Here is a 23161-nt window from a genome sequence, read left to right as displayed (position 1 = left end):
CGCCACTTACAAACTTAAATAAACCGCAGACGGTTGCTTATCAAATATTTTGTTAAATTAACAAGAGTTTTCTTTATTAAAGATAAAGAAAATTGAAGTTTTGAACAATGTTCGCAAGGTCATAGGTGAAGGACGAGGCAGTGATGTGGCGATAGTCATTCAAATTTTATCCTTTGTTTTGTTATTTTGCAAACTTCAATGAAGAATATAAAAACTGTGTAGTCAAATAGAATAGAATTCGGTTAAGTATGACGTCAAGGAATATCAATAAAAGTCATTAAAAAAGTACCGGATAAGATATTTAAAATGACTTTGAAAAGAATGAACTGTCACAACAACAAAAAATGACAACAAGACCATTTTTTTTTATATTTTCTGGATAAAGTGGTATTTCGTTGCTGTGTTTTAGAATAAGGTTTATAATGCCGTTTCTCGTGGTAAGTAGTTCTTTGAATCTATAATTGTGGAACGCAAATAAATAATATAAAAAAACTAGCTGACCCAGCAAACGTTGTTTTGCCGATTTTTTTTTCTAGTTGTTTGTATTTTAATTGCCACATTATAAAAAAAAATAAAAAACACCCAATTTCGTCCAAAAAATAAAATAGTGTTTTTTAGTGTGAGCAACCCTTATCACTTAGGGTTATGAAAAATTGATGTTATTCTATTCTCAGACCTACCCAACACGTATACAAAATTTCATAAAAATCGGTCGAACCGTTTCGGCGGAGTAAGGTTACTAACATCGTGACACGGGAATTTTATATATTAGATGAATATGAATAATTTTTAAAAGCTAAATAAAACCATAATAGGAATAAAAACATAAATAAAAAAGTAACTAAGTGTTTTTGTATCAGTGTGTTGTTGCTTGCCGACGTTTACTACCTCTTCACACCAAAAAATATTTTATCCGACTTCGTTGAAGAAGGGTAATGTTTTGCAGCTATAATCGGCATCTAAGTGGACTAAGCCGTGAGCAACAGCTAGTTTTGAAAAAAATATGCTCAGCTTCTTCGGATAAAGATAGAACTCAGTAAAGTAAGTAAGTATAGAATATTATACTCAAAATATTTTGACTTTGAGGACACTACATTTGTAATGTAAATTGTGCAATGGCTCAGGGAATCCTCTCTGATCTTAATCGTCCTAGACTCAATACTATCTACTTATTTAGGGTAGAAGTACTTAGTATTAATGAGCGAGACAACACCGAAACAAATTTAACATCATCTTCAGTCTTGAATAACCCACTGCTGGGCATAGTCCTATCTTTGTTTTTGCCACTCTCCACTGCCTAACACATTCTCGGACTGCCGGGATTTTGCCGTCCAAGTCTTCGCCAACATTCAGTTATAAATTTACTTCATATATCATCACGTCTGACTAACTTAACTTTACTATGTTAGAGATCAAAAAATCATTTGTTTCAGCAGTTCCAAAAATACTTTAGAGTACTCTATCCAAACCCGCTGACCTAGACAGTGGTCTATAACTATAGAATAATAAAAAAAACACCCGCAAAAGCTTGAAGGACGGGCCGAGTCCTTGGGTCAGTTTCCTTAATACCGGCGCTATCGCTCCATCGCGACCCCGCGTGTCATGGACACAGCTACGCACTTTCCAACAATGTTACATGAATTATTGTGACGTATCAAGTGTGCTGTATTTATTATAAGGGCTGAATAATTTGAGGATACTACTTTGTGCTGGCTGAATAGATTTGAGTATGTTTTTGGTTATTTTTTGTAGTGTCCTTGTTGTGGGCTGAAAAACATTTAAACCTAGTTTTTGCATCACGCCAAACGCTGGCTCGAGCTTGCTCAGAATGTGGTATTTTCTCAGACAGCAAGGCAGACCTACCAATTTACGTGCATTTAAACATCATTATCCCACTGTCTATTCTAGGTATTTTTTATGTGCTCTCCTTATTCCTGAACCAGATTCATCCAAAACCACTATTCCCAATCAAAAAAAACTTAGCCCAAAACATAACCTCAGCATTTGCAAAACAACTCATTATAACGAAGGTGACATTATATTGTTTCATGTTCAGCGACTATTAACATACAGCCGACAATTTGGAGCGACAGAGAACTTCAATCAAATAGGTTTTATGTTAATTCATTATTGTAAGGACAAATTGGAGGGATTTAAATGTCTCTAAAACTATCATAATTTACCCTTAATTTTCAGCTGTACGTATATATTTTTTTATCTATTCATTTTTATTTACATTAAAAATGAATTTCTAAGCGCATAACCCAAGAATGGATCGACCAATTCAGCAAATTTTTATGGTATGTTTCCTTAAGGTCCATGGAAGGTTTAAATAAATAAAAAAAATGCGTGGAGAATTATCCTCCTTGCCTTTCCCTATCCCGGCATTCCCACGGAAACGGGAACCACCGCGCTTTGTAAACTGAAGTCCACACGGACGGAGTCGCGGGCTACAGCTAGTTTAGCATGAAAAATAATGGGACGATAACTGAAAGAATTTTCCTTAATAACGCTTTAACAGTCACAAATAAAATGGCTTTCTATTGGTATAAGAATCTTGAGATTATTCCCTACATCGTCCGACATACATAGACTATTATAGATCATATGACCGCGTCGATCAAACCGATGCTATCGAAACAAATGCAGTGAAGTTTCTTTGAAAAAATACGTTTGATTCTAAGTAAAACATGTCCAGTATGTCCAGTTGTGGGCATGGGGGTGATGTTTGTGCGATGAGTGCGCCATTGCACGTGCTATCGATCGCGTATGGTGAACACTTGTGTACGGATAACAGATAAATTGCAATGGTTTATTGAGAAGTAGAATTTATATTGTGTTTGATTTAAATTTGGGAGTGGGGGGAAATATTAACCGAAACATAAAGACAAATTAATTAAAAGTATAGATGGACGTCACTATTTACTCAAAAATATTGCCACTTTAAGTCTCGTATCAGACTAATAACACTTAAAAGCAAATAATAAGACTCTGGATTCAGAATCTATTGAAAGGAAATTAAAAACAATATTCATCTATCTCTCCTTTAATAAATCATGATGATGAACAAAAATCACTTTTTAATTTACATGTAACAAACGTCTCAAGGTTCATTCATAGAAACCTTGAAGATTACTTCACAAAACACAACATGAAGGAAAATCCAAATTGTTCAAGCAAAAAAGAGACTCTGGCTATCGTAAATCTCGGACGTTGGAACTAGTTAATCACAGGGTTGTTATGCTGACGGTACGGCTATTAAGTTCAATGGCCAGTGTAGAGCCTACCGAGACCTCTTAAAGTGTTATTTTTGCAAGTATGTAAGCGAGACAGAGCATTAAACGTCGATAGCGGCGTCTCTGTTTCACGATTGCAATAATGTTACTTTTTGACGAAGTGGTAGGCCCTAGACTTGCCTGTGCAGTATAGAATTCTGCGTATGTTTATATCCTTATTTATTTCTCTTTTAATAGATTGCTGAGCGAATAGTTAGAGTTAAAAAGTGATATGTCATTGGCGACAATGTACTGTTAATGCTACGATATTTCTCGTCTCCTCGAAATGAGGTATAAGGCTGGTCATTTATACGATTTTAGAGGACTGAGATTCAGGTTCCAAGGTTTCTATGATACAGTTTTTGATTTCCTTGAAGGCCTTGTAAAAAAACGACTTGCCCGCTAAAGAATTTAATCCTTACGTCGCGAGGGGTATTATAAACATTCTAGTTACATGCATAAAGATAGCCATACTCAGGACAAGCATTCGTGGGCCACACAAAATCCTTGTCGCGGCCACACAAAAACCCGCGACACTTCATACAGTGGGTTTTTGTTTGGGCTATTCGACTTTTCGTGCCGTTCCATTCCATACTTTTTACTGTGGACGACAAGGTCTATAATTGAGCTGTAAACTTAATTGACCACCTATGCAAGATCATGGTATGCAATAAAGAATTGTAATTGAAACAGTAATCTTTCAAGGACAAGGCAAAAAATTACAAAGCACACTTAAAGAACTACAGAGAGTCATGTTTATTCGAAGAAATCTAAATACCCCATGACCAACAGCTAAAACTATCAGCTCACAACATGTTGTACCATGTTCTGCTGACTCTACAAGTGACGTAGCACCTCAAGTTCAGTGACTCACTAACGCTGACTCAGTGGAAACACTTGGTGATGGAATAATGGTGACGATTGAACCTATTGTAATAGTGAGCTTTAATAATAGGAGGTGAGGGGGCCTATTAGCAAGGGGTTGTATGGAATAGGATTTTTGGCGGTTATTCTGATGTTTTTTTTGGTATTTTATAATGTAAAGTAAGGAGAGAGAACGCGGTGTCGGGAATTGAAAATATGTCTTTTTGCATCAACTTAAAATCTTTGTTATAAATGCAAAATGTAACTTTTGAGCTACGCTGTTAATTCTCGTTTCAAACATATTTTAATTCTGTGGTCTTTTTTATAAAAATATGAAAGTTATTCTGCAGAAGAAAAACCTCTTTTGCTATGTTGCATTTTCGTTAACGTCATAACCTTAAAAAAAAATAAGAAAAGCTAAACTCAAATGGTTTTTCCCGTAGTATTTTTTCTCTTGCTAGTATTATACTATTTTTAATACGACTTGTTAATAAGACTAGCACAAATTAGGATAAAGTTCTTTAAAACGTTTAGAATTCTTGAGCTTCTTTTTAGTATAATTATGGCTAAGTAAATATTTAGAGCACCGGCTACGGTTGTATGCAGTTTGACGCATAATTAACATACGAATATATGGCGTAATTATTTTTATTGTATACCGAAACATCGCGGCACCGCATGCAACCCTCAGCGCTCGTTAAGAAAGGCGTTTGTGCGTCAAGTTTTAAATTGTCTATAACAGTGCTCGGATAATTAATAGCTAGATACTATTTTACTAATCATATTCTAAAACTCTAAAACTTTCTCACAACGTCATTTAGTCGCAAACAAAGCAAAGCTTGTATTATGAGTACTAGACAAGTGATATGCATACTTATGTATTTCTAAAAAAAATTAACAATAAATAAATAAATTACACACAAACCTTTGTTCTGAGTGGGAATAGAACCTACGAGTTCCAGTATAGCAGTCGGGATTACTAACAACTTGACAAACCATTGTATAGATTTAAGTAGTATCTGAATGTAGATTTTTGATTTTAATAATAATAATGTATATTTGTACGCCTGATATGGCAAAACATATTGAAACTGTAATTATATTGTACCACCTTATAAAACATATGTTTGTTAACAAATAAATTTATTTTTATCTTATCTAAGCCGGCCAGTCCATAATTGGGTTTTAGGACGCTAATATTTTTTAAATCATTTCAGTGTTTGTGACGAGATTTACTTGTTTTTTATTTGTCACACATAAAGCTCTCTCTTTCAATTTCCATGCCTCGGTTACCCGACCCAATTTACCTACATACCTGATCAATTTCCTTAAACATGTATAAAACAAGGGCTAACATTCTGGTTCATATTATAATTAAATTTCAGACAAGTGGCGTCAATGATTAATGGTAGCGATGTGGCGATGTGCCACAACCACGATACGTGCGGATACCATCGATATAGTGACTTGCGGTTTGTGAAGCTGTTGGTATCATAAGTAGATAGTGAACTGGTTTTTGGCTTGCCATGATTGGGATATGATCCCGTTGAATGGTAAATGAAGGTGGGATGGATGACAATGTGATGATGAAACAGGGATCTGATGATTTAACTAAAGTGTGGGTGAATGGTAGAATATAAAAGCAGATTTTTGCAGGCAGGTTAATTTATCATTCGGAATTCGGTTCGAGTGATATGTCTTCGTCATTGTACCTTTTTTGTCTGATAAATCATTAGCGTAACTACTAGGCTGGCTCAAAACAATTATATTGTAACTCCCTGTTATGTGTTTTTTTTTCTAAAAACGTATATATATAAATCATCAATTAATGGGGTGGGTTCGCTTCAGAACTGCTTTATTCGGTTGTACAGGGCAAAAATATATAATTGTCTCTACTTTACAAATGAGTGCAACGGAGAAGGTGTGACAATAAAGGTTGATGTTGTACAGTGTCGTTCTTAAATATGGCCTTAGCTATACACCGTGATTTTTTAGTCGTCTTACAAAAGCAGCCCAGTTCATGTATCCAATGACTAGAACATGTACTTGATAAAAAAAATAGGTATTTATGAGATTGGAATAAATTTAAAATGCAATTTTAATTCAATATTATGATGCAATTCGTAGTTTTTTAGAAACACAGCTCTGTTGCGAGCGCGGTCCGAGCCTTGTAACAATGGTGACGGGTGCGGGCGGCGGCGTTTTTAATCATTTTTAAGAGTATATTTCAGATTTCTCTTGTTTAATTTTTCTTCGTACTTATTATCTTAGTTGATGATAAAAAAATAATAATCGCGCCTAGGGGTATTTTACGTCGGATACATGAACTGGGCTACTTTTGTAAGACAACTAAAAAATCACCGTGTATGACTTATCAAATAGAATTCAATTTTTAATGCACAATTTAATTATGAATCCGTCTCTAAAAATCATGACAAACCAATTCCGATCCACGTTCCAATTTTATCAACTGTCACTTGTCTTTCAGATCTGGTAGTAGTGTTACAATCTAACGTCATACCATGGCTTAGGAACTTGGAAAACATTAGTTAAACGTGAAGGTCACATCCACATTGACAAACTGCAATGCTGCAAGCCGCGAGCTTAATTGCTTTGGGAAATTATTAACACAATTTTAATAGATATTCAAATAGTTTTTATGTTACTGCTTTTGTTGGTAACGGGAACGGTTTACTTTCTTATTTCAATTATATGTATTTCTATCATAATATAATATATGCAGAATTTAGGAATAAATAATATTCTGATATTATTTTCGTAATACAATTTAATACTGGTATCAAATTAATTAATTTATTAAACACTTAGATAGAGTCAATGCCAGTAGCAGTTCGAATGAGTCTAAAATATAACATGGAGTAATGGTAGAATTAATAAACGCTTATAAACCAGACAGAACATTTGAATATGTATGTCTGTTAGTCCTTATCGCATTACCAACTGAACAAACTTTAAAGAAACCCAACACCTAAAATTCCTACAAGCGATATCCATGCAAATTTCATAAAAGCGCGTAGCAAGCTTCTAAACAGATTCCTAGACTTTACGTGATATGTAAACGATGTTCTGAAATATTTGTCTATCGCAACTTTAAACGTTGGAAAGACAGAGATAGTATGAGTAACATTTAAAGACCGTTCAAGTCATATTCATAACTAGCTGTTAGCCGTGACTTCGTCCACGTGGTTAGAAGATCTTGAACCGTTTCCGCAGCGCAAGCAACGGAAGCCCTCAAAGATGAATAGAATAATATTCCCTCTTTTTTCCACATTTTTCGTTGTATCTTCGCTCCTATTAGTCGCAGCGTGGCCTATTCAACACAAAAAGAATTTTTCAATTTGAACCAGTAGTTCCTGAGATTAGCGCGTCCAAACAAACAAACTTTTCAGCTTTATATATTAGTAAAGAAGTATAGATAATACAGCTAGCAATAAACTCGGTCTAGTAAAGTAATTCGCGTTGGCCACAATAAAATATTTCCTTCATTTTTTGGTATCTAGGTAGGTAAATCTAGCGGACTACTTATTCTTTAGGCGGACTTAGTAAAATCGATTATATTACGGGGTGGTAATACATGGTTTCAAGAACCAGGTTTTGCAGTGAACTTGAATTGTTGTTACAATGTATTCGGGGCATTTGGTAGGTATGTTTTGTGTTTGAGGGATGCTTAACCTAAAATAATTGCTATTTTGTCTGTCTTTTTGCGAGGTAGTATCATGTTGAGAAGATGTTCTAATTCTAAAGTCTCTTGCAATTACATAGTGGTTTCTTAGGTTTACGCGAATGTTAGACATTGAATTCAATCTCTTGCAATTGTTAAAAATTGCAGTTTCTATGTGAAAGTAATTTAAAATACGGACATTAAGATATGTCACTTTTATAGCCTTGTCCTTGAGGTTGAATTTAGTCGATATTAGCCTTTACAAGTACTAAAGTGTTAGATCAGACTCCTCACTATCCAGGGTACATCCAAGTAACACTCTATATAATTTGTTTGAATGATTTGAGATGATGCAGTTCAAAAAAAGGTTAAAACCAAGAAGAATCTTCACATCTCTCAAGCAAAACAAGTCAAGAAAACGATTAATAACGCTAACTATATGAAAATTGGATGAGATCGAAGTATAAGTAAAAGTCATTATTTACTAAAATAAACTGAATTCTACCTTTGGATAGTAAGATTACAACAAAAGAAAAACTCCAGCTAAATCTACAACAATATTAGCAACACCTAAAGAACTCTCTTCAAATAATAAAGCTGTAACAAATTTAATAAAATAAAAACAATTCCGAGGTCTCGTTTCGGATCCACATTTACCACGAGCAGCAGAGGAAACGGAAAGGTAACATGCAATGTACCAAAATGTTTTTGGGTCAACACTCGGCTTCAATAGGGTAGTGGTACTTGGGGGCTAGCAGAGTAGTGACAGTGTAACGTATTAACGTAAATTCTCAAACTTTTCTAAAGGCCTATATTGAATTATTTCATGTCTCAAAATGCAGAGACTTTAAATTTTTGGACGAATAAGAATTTCATGCTTGTTGTTTTTTTTTACTTTGACACAAAGCTATCTAGTTTCAAACTAAGCAAAGCTTGTGTGATTAGAAATAGGCAACTGATAGAGATGCTTAAATGATTAGATATATCATCATCATCATCAGCCTATATCCGTCCAGCGATGGACACTGGACAATTGCACGCCATCGAGATCTATCTTAAATAGATGTATAATATTTCTAAAATTCAACCCAGACACAGAACAAATGATCGTGCTAATCACAATTTTATAACACTTCAAGAACTTGGCACTATCTCTCACACTTGCACACTATCTTCGGACGTCCATCGACGTGATTATTAGTCCTTCGAGCTCCTTGTCGTTCGAGACATGATAAAAGGCATAAGACCGCTTGGACTTGCAAGGACTGACCTTATTAAGTTTGCCGTAGGGGGTGATTGAAATTATTACAGCAAGATGACCGCTAATAAAGAAAAGTGTCGCCCTGTTAAAGGCGTGTAACATCTGCCCGAATCGCTACTATATGAAGACCAAGACCGCTCTTTTAAGGGTGTAACGAATAAGAAGACGTAAGTATTCTTTAATTCTATGATATCCGAGCTATTAATTTGGTTCAAAGGTTTCTATGTACGAGTATCTATCACCATTGTTCTGATGTCTCTTTCTTCTTTCTCTACACAAAATTTATTGTAATCAACTTCCAGTCTAACTGGATCCTGATGTATACCCATGTCTACGCGAAGTAACTCCTACTCACTTACTAGAAGTAGTTTTACCCATTGTAAAAGTGTTATTTAAAATCGACAGGTACATTTAAATTAACAACGAAATGTTGGACTTTTTCTTAGAATTTTGTATCGAGTAAGAAATACGTAGCGACAAGTTTGAGATTCCTTAATTAAAGCACTTGTAACTTATGTAAAAATGTGGTCAAGTTTCTGTAGCTTACAGACTTTTGTTAAAGATTCATGGTCAATTTAGTTCAGATGGCCTTCTTATTTATTTTCAGTCGCCAGGGTTAAAAATGAAAATGTAAATGAGAAAATTAACTATAACGACTATTTAATAAAACAGAATTCGAAGTTAGTTTCGTGCGGAAAATTCATAAAATTATTTTCTAGTAAAACAGTGTTTTAGTACCCAAGTCTTTTAGGTACACGAACTGTATGACCTAGGTGCTTAAAGCCTACATAGTTGGTACAAAATATTACTTACTAGTTTATAATTTAAATCCAATTTATAATCGCACAACACACACTAAAACTGTACTTTATATTCACAAAACAATTGCATCAAGTCACAAGTTCACATTTTTGCTAATATCTCCTTTTTTCACACAAATTCGACCGTCATCATTTCAATTTTATTTTGAACACGAAATACATCACGTAAATTGCCACCATTTTTAATTTTCTGGCGCGAAAATACAGCTTTACTGTCATTTTTAATTTTGTTTCCCACTCGCGCACAACATGAAATTAATGACACAGATTAAACATTGTTTCCTCGTGAAAAAAGTCCGTGTTACTGCCACGAAGGTTACTACATTTTAGATTCTCGGCCATTTTGCGAAAAATTTGCAAAATTTTGTCACTTTTGATAATGTTATAAACACATGTTACTCGATATCTCACTGTTTGATTTTTTAATTGCTTTTGTGCAATTTTTTGGTAAAAAATGTTGTTTATTATTGTTTTGTTCCTAGTTTCTAAGGCTACGCTATGTCTTACAAGGCAGTTGTGTTACAACTGACCATTGTGTGAAGAAATAGGGGGGGCGGGGTGGCCCGACCGGGCTGTTAATCACATGGGGTGGAATAATTTTGTTTTTTAATTACGCTAAGGTGCGTTCGGCAACCAGTTTAGTGTTATTGGCGCTATTTTAGGTTACGATGTCATGTTGGGAGGTTATGCGGTATGTGATGACTTTATCCGGGAGAATCGAGGTCAATATTTTTCGAACTTTTCCGGGACATTATTTTCACATTAATCGAAAATTAGGGTCAGTAAGACATGTTACATAATTTTTGCCCATCTGGCTATGTTAATTTTAAACTGACTCTATTTCAATCACTCTAAAATTTTCTGTATAATAACAGCTTCTAAAACTGTAAGATACATTCAAGTTAGTGGTATTTGCTTAAAATAAGACAAAGTCAATTAACTATCTTCAAGATCCATTTCTTTACTCCATTTCTGCGCAAATATCATACTACCTAAAAAATCATTAGCGTTTCTTACCTCTCGGAAAACTTAGGTAATCTACATGAATGCCAATATAACTGAAACCTTGTACAAATACATGCAGGTATTTAATTAATGTTATTAATTAACAGTTTCGCGATGTTATACGTGGCATTGTGTTCAACGATGTATGGTGTAGTGCGTGGTTTTACCACGTGGGTTATTCGCGAATCTGTTAGTTACATGTTAAGGTTCGTTGTGGTTTTTGGTGTAAGCAGGAATGCTCTTGTTCCTGCATAGAGCATGACTTGAAAAATGTTGTTGGTGTTTTGTTTTAAATTGCATTTTTATCATTTTTGTGCTTCTGTTTCTGGAATAAAAGTTGAAAATTCGAACTTATTTCGAGTCATTCATATTTTGGTGACAATTAGGTAACATCTCACTATGATAACTTGTATTCTAAAACTTCAGAAACCAGTACAAACAAAATAATGAATGTCAGCAATAAATTTAAGAAATTAGAAGCTATTTTGTACAAGACCCAAAAAGAAGCTCATCACTAAAAAATATTATCCATAGCAGGATTAGAATTCATAAAATGGCAAGAGACTAAGGAGGATGGCAAAAGCTAAGAGAGAAACAAGTTGCACAGCCTTTAGCAGCCGTCAGGCTAAAGACGTTAATGATAGAATCTCTATCACTCACGAACTCACCCACCATGTTCAGTCAGACAAAATCTTTGAATCCCCCAACAAACTCTGTCCTCCATTTAATCGACATTATGATAAACGAATTCATATTACTTTCGCTACACGTAACAAGTTTACCATAAGTAATGTATATGGAATTAATTAGGAAAGTTCTCAAGGTCACGCGAACCTTGGACCGAAGGATGTTCAGTAATGACTATTAACTTAATAATATTTGTATAAATTTAAGGCGAATTGGTAATTCTTTAATTTTCCATACTTGTTTTTTAACGATGGAAAATTTGAATTGGAATTATACTACGACCTTTTAAAGTTGTTGTACGTTAGACGGTGTTTCTTCACACATATTTGGCAGGTCCTGTTGGAAAAACCGGGTAATGGTTCTCTCTCTAAATGCGTAGATAGTTGTTGATCCTCATTTTGATTCAAGTTAAACTCCCGTGGCCAAAGTAAAGAATATTTGAAACAAAAAGATTGAATTTTAATGGTTAATCATTTTGTTTTTGTTACGTACCTACAATGTAGGCTACGTTTGGTTTTTAACACGCTTTTTCATTTAGACTGTTGTCTGGCTCTCTTTAACGCTATGTAAAACGTTGAGTAGGTATATTATGTTTTAAGAATTTCGTCAAAGCAAAACTGAATCGGAACAAAAATGAACATACGTTTATTTAATCCAGGTTCAACTTCATCCTAAAATCATTAGTTCGTCCCATTGTAAAGAGGTTAGGTGTGATTAAGCCCGCGCGTTGGGCGCGTCTAACTAATAGACAATACCAATCACCTTAATGTTTCGTACGGAGAGCTTTACACTGCACGACGCGATTTGATCTGAAAATACGTTCATGGATTTTCAGACAAGGGAGAGTTGAAAAATATATCTAGGTAAGTATATGAAGCTTTCAAGTAATCGTGGGATGTTGTCTCTTCTTGGAGTTGCCTTTTCTAAATGACTAAATAGTGAGCTGCAAAAGCGTTCAAGTTACACCCTGAGAATTAGGGAACAGAGAAGCATTCCATTGATTTTATCCAGCACAATTATGGGAGAAGGAAAATTCACGAAAAACTAGTGTTACCGCCAAATACTTTCATTTTAATGGGCACATTGCATAATTAAGGGGGCTATGATAGGTTACACACCTATACATAGCCCTATATGACCTATAGCCGTCTTCAATAAAAGACCTATCAGACACAGATTTTTTTCATGTACACATAATTTTCAAGTCGGACCAGTTATTTCGAAGATAGACGAAGAAAAGTTTGTTTATTTGACAAACTCGACAGCTTATTAATATTAGTAGAGATAGGTACTGTCTCTTTTACGAGCAATTTTAGCAAACTACTCGTAAAAGAGGTAGGATAAATAGATCGTGATGTATAAAAACCCTCAACATGCAGTGTTTAGGAACACCTACAGTGTATATCCACGCTTTTAAACCGCACCCTCGTTGCAGTTGCAAGCGAACCAAAATTATGACGTTTCGCTAATAACTGTTGGCGACAGAATGAGATAGAGCTATATACGGGAATAGCTCCGTCTCTTTTTATTTACAGTGAATGCTTGGAAGAACGGCAGTGAACCGCAGGTAAAGAATGAGTGATGCCTAATTAAAAGATAATTGAAAAAAAATACGTTTAGTTACTTTGCCTTGAGTTTGAAATCCCTTAATTTTTGTGCTTTGTTACAAATTTCTAAAGGTAGACAGTGAGCGTCAGGAATGTAAACATTGTACCAGCTTGTAGTAATTATACGAAAAATTACATGTTAAAGTAATGACGTTTATCCCATCTACAAAATAAAATTAAATGATTTTAATTTCATATCAAATCATTTTTGCTACAAGTTTCAAATGTGCTACGAGTATCCCGTTTGCTACGAACGTAAAGATGAATTTGCTACGAACTTCAAAATGGTCTTGCAACGAACGTCGAGGTCATTTTGCTAGGAACCGAAGTCGTTGCGAATATCAATTCGCTGTCGCAGATGTTCACTACGGCGTTGATGCATACTTTCAAGTCAAAGTCTCTGCAAATGTCTCGTTTTTGTTTTGACAAGAGGTCCTTTCATGAATTTTCATGTTGTTAAATCACAGGCCAATTTGTCTAGTATAGCTCAATTCTAAATGTTGTTCTGAGAGCCTAGAGGATAAAAAATGACATTAATTTATTATTGCCTAGAAATCTATGAGTGTTAATTCTTCTTTCCCTTGTGATTCGAAAACTGGAAGGAGAAAACTTCGCCCCGCACTTTATGAAGTCCGACTACCTACCATTCCTTACATGGGATCATACAAAAACCCTTGTATTTACAAGTAGTTAGGTACGATACGTACCACATTAAACAAACATTAAAATCGTATCAACGGTGTACGTATGACGTCACTAGACCACATTCGGTGTTTTGCCAATAACTTCTAAGAATTAATTGCATTATTAGGCGGTAGAACTGTGCAAGTGTACGATAGCTTCACTGATGGAAGAATAACTTTTTATGGTCATTGGTATCGATCACATATCCGAACCGAAGTCAAAGACCGCGAGCGACTCGCAACACTGATTCTTCCCACGTTTTCTTGTTTGTTTGTTTTTCGTTCCGGTTGGACTTTTTGCAACTCAATTTTGAGGCATTTCCTTCCAATCTTCAGGGAAGCTTCAAACCCGATGAAAATGCAATTTACAAAAATTATTAAAACGGCTGGACAGATATTGATATAATTTGAATAGAGTAACGTGGGTATTATATTTTTTAAATCTATTAATTATTTAAATGTTTGTTATTTTAGCACTTCAATTACTTATATCCAAGCCAAATACCACCCTACGTATGTGCAAATAAAAACCAATTTCGTATATCAATCATTCATTTATTATCTCATAATGTAAATTACGTTGCAGGCAACTGCGACTATATTAAAAGGTACATATCATTTAATTATATTCACAAAACATAATTTACAATTTATTGCGATACGAAAGTATTATTGTGTAGTAAAACCAGTAAGCCGCTTCGTACACGGGGCAACCGACATACTGACAACTTTATTTTGCATCGACGCGTGTGTTACGAACCTTAGTTCATGTGGTGGTAATCGTTAGTATGACTAAACGTAGGAGATTACGGTTGCCTATTGTGCAAAGTAGTAACACATATTAAATTATAAATAGGAAAATATCATTGGTATATATAACTTCAAAATCGTATATTAAAAATCGACATATTTATCAGAATAGATAATTTTAATTAATAATTTTATTTTAAACGAGAAATAAGATTAAATTGGTGATTCAGAAATTATTGGTATTGCTTATAATTTTATTGCTTTGATTATGATTTCCATAATAGTCAAATAACATTAAAATTAAATTGTAACTGGGTATACATATATTTTAATTAATTAGTTAGAGGCGTCTTTGCCCAGCGTTGGGCCCGTATAGGCTATGATAGATTACACACTAATACTTTAGCAGCGAATTCCATTACTATTAATACAATACTAATAATTTGATATAATTCAGTTAGATCACAATGCAAATTGAACTGTAACTCAATTGAAATAAGTGTTATAATTACATAATGTACAATTCTATACAACTTAACATTAAGCTTATAACTGACGATGGGTTGTTAGCATGACATTAATCATAGAAAACTATTTTGATTGGTCAATTGATAATATCACGTGATAATGCTCGCTTCTGATTGGTTGTTTAATGCCACAAGCGTTCTTTAAAATCTGTGTAAATGTGTACCATTACTAAGACGACGTAACACAAGGCAAAAGCAACCATAATATCACAGCAATAAAAACAAAATTGCCGTAACTGTTACCCAAACTAAAACATTTTTGCATTATGATTACAACACGATCCAAGTTTTGGTAAAAGCAAATTTCAAGTTTATCTTCATCAAATTATGATCTATAATTAAATGACATCCAAGCATCCCCAAACGTTCAGCTAAACGATAATAAGGCACCAACATAACTATACAGTGACTAAAACTACAGAATTTCACGACAAACACATCGTTTGAACATTTTATACAGACAAATAAATGCTATGTTAATGCATTTTGTGATAATAACACATTACACAAACAAACTGGTTGATAAATAGTTAAAGAACACAAGGTTAAGCATCGCTGAACGAGGTCAGTGGATTGATGGGTGATCCGTATATTTTGAAACCCATATTATCTTCTCTAGTTGAAAAGTTAAAAAATACTACTGTAACTTTATGTTTACAATTGTTTAATTCAAATCAGAGTTAACTAAACTTGATATAGAAGAAATATATACTCCTGAAATCCTGAAATTGCTTGTGTAATGCGTTATTAATTAAAAACAATTATTTTGAATACAGTTTTGCATCCGGAATTTTATCACAATAAAATAAAATGGCTATATTTTTATAAATCGTTGGGGTTCAAATTATGTTGGCAATTTAAATACTATAAAAGATAATAATCTTTCGCCAATTATAAAATTACATCCGTAATGATGTTAAACGGATGTGGATTTACGGATTTGACAACTTAGATGTTATATTTACATTTTTCAACACATCCGTTGTTTAATCCGGTCACATAAGATAAGAGAATTTACATCCGGAATTCCGTTGACATCCGTAATTGTGACCAATCACAAAAACAAAACAAATGCCATCTTTGAATAGATTTCGACAAATAAAATATCATACAATAAATAAATCATGAGTATATACGAATCAGTATCATTTAAATTGCATTCAATATACATACATTGCCAGCTTTAAAAATATCGAGGGGTCTTGAATCCGAATCCGTAGATGGTCTCAGACATAGATTTTGGACATCGCATTACAATAGAAAACTAATATAAAACTTCAAATGTATTGAAATGACATTGTTTTTCCACAAGTAACATGACTTTGAGATGCCAGATCAATACATGTGAGAGTTAAACAACGTTAGCGATCGGAGATTAAACTTATTTTCCGCTCCAGATCAGATTCAAGATATTTTCACTTACTGTCGCATCAGCTCATAATTAAGGACTCCAATAAGGTCCAAAACTAGTCGAACGATCAGTGAGTAAACATTAATCATTGAGTATGAATCTTACAAATGTATATAAAATCACATATCTTTCAAAACAGACTTGAGTATGGCTCCCTCAGTGTTCCTGGTCTGGTTGACACCGGTGTCGAGACTCGGCGACACTACTTTAGGCTCTCTGTCGGAGTCTCGTGAGAGTTGCGACGCGGTATCCAGGTTGTCAATGTTTTGGAAAAGTAGGTTGCTTGAGCCCGTTGAGGGGTTGCGGCTGTGACCGGCTGGTTTCGTTATGCTGGGGTGGGGACCTGGAATATAGAGAGGGGATATTAGTGTTTGAAGAATACTGGTTGGTGATTTTAGGAGAATCGTCATTTTATATTTTTTGTAACAGGTTTCATAATTTTGAGCTGGGAATGAAAAATCTTTTGATCGTGGTAAGTAGGTATTTTTCCTATAGTAAGTTTTAAAAGTTCTAAGGCACTTTTTTGTATTCAACCTTTCCTATTTAAATTTAAATGCAGTGTTTTGTTGGTGGTTTCAACTCTACAGTTTTTTTTTTATGTAGGGGCAGTATTGCAAAGGGCTACATAAAAAACACCACACTACTAACAACACTTAAAGTACTTACCAACAGTAGAATTCTTCCTGGAACTGGGCGTGGTACTCCTGCTGGTGGTACTGGCTAGGGTCATCATGTTGGGCAGCGGGGCCCTGGGGCGGGACTCGTTCTGCAGGAAGCGCACGAACTCGGCGGCGAGGCTGTCGGGGGCGGCGCCCCGCGCCAGCCCGAGCCGCTCGCACTCCTGCTGGTTGAAGTCCAGGACCGTGGACAGCACGCGGAGGACTTGCGTTCTGAGGAGAACGTGGGTGCTTAGAGTATGTGGATGTTGAGGGAATTGATGGTCGTAGATGTTACCTCTAGAGTACTCTAGACTATAATTTATTTGCTACCATGGTGGGTAATTTATGGCTTAGTAGACTTTGCTGAGCACGTGATGTGTTTAAAAAAACAAGGTGATATGGGTAAGCACATAATCCCGGGTTCTTTATTTAGAAGGCCAACAAGAATAACATCAGCCGGCAACAAATCTTGTATGCGAGAAAAATTTCTTCCCTCTATACATGGACGGAGGTAATAGTTGAAATATAAACGGAGACTGTTCATTACCAATAAAATCTGCATTCAAAATAAGTAGACAAAACTACATACTCTAAAAATCATTACATCATTAATTAGTCAAAACGCTTAAACTAACACTACTATTAACAGCATCACTTACTTATTGGTAGCATTCCCTCCAGCAGTCATCACATAATTGATAACTAGATTCTTCACAAGATTCTTATCCACTTTGTCTTGCTGATTCGAGATGGCGTTGTAGTAGCGCTCCTCGGCGGCCGCCACCGACGTCTGGAGCGTGCGGACTGCCAACAGATGGCGTTCACAAGTCAGAGATACGTTGTGATTGTAGTCACAAAAAATGTGATATAAAATTGGATAATTTAGGTTATAAAATATACTCTCTTCACGTCATTAATATTGTACGACGTCGTTAAGACTACCATTGAATACCTTAGGTTTGATACATTCGACAAAATATTTTTGTCTCAAAATGACTGTGAGCAAAAAGTATGAAGAATTTGTATCAACGGTTTGGACAGATAATACACTGTTTTTATAAATAAAATATATAATAAATATATAATTTATAAATAATATACACAACAAAACAACAAATAACTGTCATAAATAAATATGACAAAACAGACAAAAACATCATCAAAAAATATAAAGAAAAGTACAACACTACTCTTACCATGCAGGATACACATCTTGATTCGTAGCAACGTTGTGTGTGCACACACGACCTCAAAGTATTATTCAGCCACTGGGCAGGGCTCCGGACACCGCTCACACAGATACACACCCTCTTGTACATTAAGTAAAGACTATCGACCCACTATCATATGTTTAATAAACATTGCTGGTTGGAAAATACTGTTACAGAATGTTGCTAAAGAAAAGAAGCAATGTATATCGTGTAGTTTTGGTCGTATATAAAATTATATTCTGCTTTTTTGGTACCAAATATCGATACAACATATTAAAATCAGTCAAGTCTTCAAATCAACATACATTTTTATTGTAAACCAGATAAAAATATATTTTCAATTAAATAACTGCTTAATAATAATATATTGCATAGATTTGTACAACGAAGTGATACTGGAAAGAGGCTGGTAGGTCCACAAGCAAACCATAAGGAAATCTCTTTCCAAATAATACAATAGTGAGTGAAAAGTTCTTTAGTTATTTGATCACCCCTTTAAGCTACCTCAGAGGGGTTAAAGAGTGTATGAGAAGTATGTGTGAGCGTCACCCGTCATCCCAATTATTGATATCACCAGTACCTGAAGTAATACTCAGAGACAATGCGGCTCGGTCGGCGTCTTCTAATGTCTACTCTTCTACTAGATTTGGGGGCATTCAGGACAAAATATTGTATTTGCTTTGGATATTATTGTTGTATAAAATAATATTTATATTTTAGAGAAAGCCAAAAATAAATTTTATTAAACTAACTATTAAATTAAACTACTAATAGTATTTTGCTTTAAGATAATAATGTCTCGGGCATTTCAGAAAAAATAAGGACTCGCAATTTATGTGTATTTAAAGTATGTAACAATATTTTTGATCTAGCCAGAAATTGTTTATCAATGATTACTTATTTGTATATCAACGATTTCTATAATTTTTCATACTGCAGTTCAGACCTGCCATATTATTTAATAGGAATAAGATCCAAAGCAAGTAAACACAACATAAAAACAACATTCACAGAACAAACAATAACAAAATGTGCTGCAAGACAAAACTTACATGTGCTTTATGAAAACATATGCTTTTGGCGATGAGACTTAATATTTGAGTTCCAAAAAATATTCGACTATTTTTTATCACATCCCAAGCAAAGGATTATACAAAACAATTTGTATCACTTGGCAACTTTTCTATTCTACAATGGCAACAGTCTACAACTGCAAATATCAAGTCTCAACAATACAAACAGAACAAAATAAAAACTCAAAGTAAGCGCAAATCAAATGGTGGATAACACAAGGACGTCACGACGTGATACCTGTCCCTCAGTCAAACCCCATATGGTAATCTGAGTGTCGCGGGCCCAGGCGCCAGGGCACTGCGTTCGGAAACCTCACAGTTACCAAATGAGATTAAACCGAGGTAGGCGGAAGCGCTCTTGCTCTTGATGCTCTTATGCTAAGCGATATGTACCTTAATGAATACGAAATAAAGCTGAATTTTGTATGGTTCAGTTGATTTGATCTTGGCTAAGTTTTCGCATTAAAATATATGATGCTGGCAGTCGAAATAAAGGTAAAAATTAACATGACTAATATGAAATTTATGGGCTAAGAAAAATGATTTTAATTTTACCCCTTTAATCTTCATATTATAAGTTAGTTGGCCATAGGGCCAAAAAAAGCATTTAATTTAACCCTTCAGTTTTCAATGTATCAATTTGGCATAGGACCAAAGTCATAAAACCCCTTTTACTGATCCCTGATCAATATACTGGACAAAGAAAAGCTTCTTCTAAACTTGATAACTTAAAAAAAAAATAACTACAACTACAAACTCATAAAACCAACAAGTGCTAACCACAGAAAACGGCAACAATTACATCAAACAAACTGGACACACGTTTAAGCTACACTAAACAAGGACCTTACATGTTTCCCGGCAGGTCTAGCGCGCGCCTCGCGAGCCCCCCCCCGGCCGCATATCAGCCGGCAGACTGGGAGACTTCACCCCAGAATTACCAGCTGATATTTAGCCGGAGTGGGGAGTTACTGCTACGTTTCTATCTAGGTTTCGTTTTTAGTGGGTACTGATTTGGGAGGTATGCAAAAATCTTCATAGATTGGGTCCAATATGTGACCCTTAATTAGCTGTACAGTGTATCTTGGGCCAAATAAGTGTTTTTTTTTTAAACAAAAAAGTGGGCAGTAATAAAAAAAAATCCCTTATGTGCCTTAAGTGTCATTATATCTTGGTCATGGTCAAATGACCAAATGTATATGTATTAAGATTTTGCATATATGATCTCACAAATCAGTACACAGTTTATGTTACAAAAAAAAGTCAAACTTATAGTCTAAATCTTAAAAAGTGTACAACATCTTCAAAGATACACTAACAGAATAAAAACAAATAATAAATTAGAAAAGAAAAACATCGAAATCGTAGAGTAAAACTGTCGATGTATCTTTGACATTTTAATTTACAATTCAATATCAGTAATTACAAAGTTCACACTAATAATAGCATTCCAATCACACAGTAAATTGTTCGAGCAATAAAATGCAATGTTTATAAAAAGTCATGTGTATACAACAAAGTGTGAAAGCAAGATGGTGCACTACAAAGCGTAGAGCGACATCTCATGTTTCAAAATGGCAACAGTTGTACTTTACACGAAAAGAGCAGTATTATAAGTTTAACGTGTCCGTCTGTGGAATCAAAGCTCCTGAACGGATTGAGCGATTTCAATTAAGTTCCGTTTTAAAGTTGTTATGTTGGGTGTTTTTTTTAATCGTAACAAAAAGTTTCCCTCATTCCCGATATATTATCATATTCACATGACTTTTACAATAAAATACAAAACGTTATCTAGGAATGTGCTCTTAAACCAACCTTGTCGCTGTGGAAGAGACTCCACACTATATTACCGTTAACGGCGACAGTCCCATTTAAAGAGCTCATAATAAGCGTGATGTGAAAGTCTACAATCTTCATTCAATATTTTTGATAATTATTGTCGACTAATGCTTGTAAATGAATTTCAAAATTTTCAATAGAACACGATAGTCCTAAATCAAATGAAGCTTGAAGACTTAACGGCCTATTGAAACATTTTAGAACCATTTTAGTCAAAAAAAGACATTTATCTTCTCATATAATTTTTTTAATTGAGAAAACTTTATTTTTTCTTCAAATTTGATCAACAAAATTTTAAAATATTTTTTTTAGTAAAAATGGTTTTAAAACGTCATCGAAACTAGTCTCAAATCTCATATACTCGTGCTTCATTATAAGGGCCAAACATACATACCTTGTTCCTTCAGATCATTGATCTGCGCGCACTTGGTCTCGACCTGGTCCCCGAGGCGGGTGGCCGCGCGGAGACCAGCTAGCGACTCTTCGAGCTTAGCGTTCAGACTGACGATCTCAGATTGCAAGTCTTGGTTCTGATGTCTGAGCTCTTCCATTTTGTTTCTGATTTTCTCTGTGGCTGTGTGTATGTCTCGTTCTTTGTCTGAGAAATATTTATAATAAATTTTAGAAATAAATAATTAAACGATGTTCTTAAAAATAGAGGAACTCATATATATGGTTTCAAAGAATTTACTTTAAATCAAAGATTTAAGGCGGATTAGGAACTTGGGAAGTCTAGTTTAATACACCTATAGCTTTATTAGTCTCGTCCATCATCGGTTGCGAAGAGGCGGTGTCTTTTTTTTAAAAAAAACGGCTCCCGATTTATGGAATTAATTTATGAATTTAGTAATTGTGTCGCAGGGTTTCAAAAATATGCAAGGACACCAAACCTGTCCTGCGCGGGGATCGCAACCGATCGCAACATCTGCCACCCTAGTTCTTGAGTCCTCACCTAGTTGGAACTGCTCCAGCACGACCTGCAGGTTGGTGAGCGCCGCCTCACTCCTGTTCTTGGCGTCCTCCGCGTCGCTGAGCCGCGCCTGTACATCATCACGCTGTTTCTCCAATAGCTTGATCTGGTTGCGGTAGGTTTCCACTTCCTGGTTCGCTCGGATGCTGAAAATTTAAAATTATTGATTAATTATCCATCTTGAGTTTCATTGGACGTTCTCAATAAGTATAAGATCTAAAACTCTTTCATTACACACTTATCTAAAGCTTGTTTCATTTAATAAATTTTCTGCTTTCTACATTCACCCTAAAATATATTACAATCAAAGGTAACACCCCGTATTCGACAACGTTTCTATGATGATACAAGGTACGTACCTCTCAGTTACCCGTGGATAAAAAGACACATTTATTAACCCAATTAAAACTGACTCCGTCTCAAATTTAAACAGAATAGTCCAAACCACATACAAAATTCAACTGTATGCTTATCATGTAGTGTTATCACCTACCTGTTACTGGTGTACACGGTGCTGGTCTGCTTGGCCCTCTCCTCGACCTGGTGCAGCCGCGACTGGCACTCCGCCAGCTTCTGCTCGGAGGTCATCAGCTCCTGCGTGTAGTTCTCCTCGGTCTCCACCAGGTGCCGCCGTAGCCTCTCCAGCTCACGCGCTGAGTTCTGCTCTTGTTCTGACAACTGAAAGGTTTTAGGTGACATTATAATATATTTAATATACAATGCCTTTGTCACACATACGACATTCCGTTCTAAAATGAGGTTAAGCCTCTGCTATGGTTTCTAGGCGACATATAAATATAGGTATTTTTTTAAATGCTTAAATAACACCAAACACA

General features: G+C 35.1%; 1 protein-coding gene across 5 annotated transcripts in view; it reads right to left on the bottom strand.

Moving 5' to 3' along the window:
- Nucleotides 1-14419: 14419 nt before the first annotated feature.
- LOC113505488 (thyroid receptor-interacting protein 11-like) overlaps nt 14420-23161 on the bottom strand; it is a 57700-nt gene continuing 48958 nt past the window's right edge. For all 5 annotated transcript variants that reach the window (XM_026888215.1, XM_026888219.1, XM_026888216.1 and 2 more), the window contains 6 exons: nt 22819-23003; nt 22308-22471; nt 21750-21953; nt 17892-18036; nt 17240-17463; nt 14420-16916 (listed from right to left, as the gene is read on the bottom strand). In XM_026888215.1, coding sequence (XP_026744016.1) covers nt 16693-16916; nt 17240-17463; nt 17892-18036; nt 21750-21953; nt 22308-22471; nt 22819-23003 — 1146 coding nt within the window. In that variant the 3' untranslated portion in view covers nt 14420-16692. The remainder of the gene's footprint in view (nt 16917-17239; nt 17464-17891; nt 18037-21749; nt 21954-22307; nt 22472-22818; nt 23004-23161) is intronic.

This window comes from Trichoplusia ni, chromosome 26, assembly GCF_003590095.1.
Source record: "Trichoplusia ni isolate ovarian cell line Hi5 chromosome 26, tn1, whole genome shotgun sequence".
Lineage (NCBI taxonomy): Eukaryota > Metazoa > Arthropoda > Insecta > Lepidoptera > Noctuidae > Trichoplusia > Trichoplusia ni.
The sequence above is the reverse complement of the archived record's forward strand: the minus strand, read 5'-3'. Positions and strand labels throughout refer to the sequence as shown.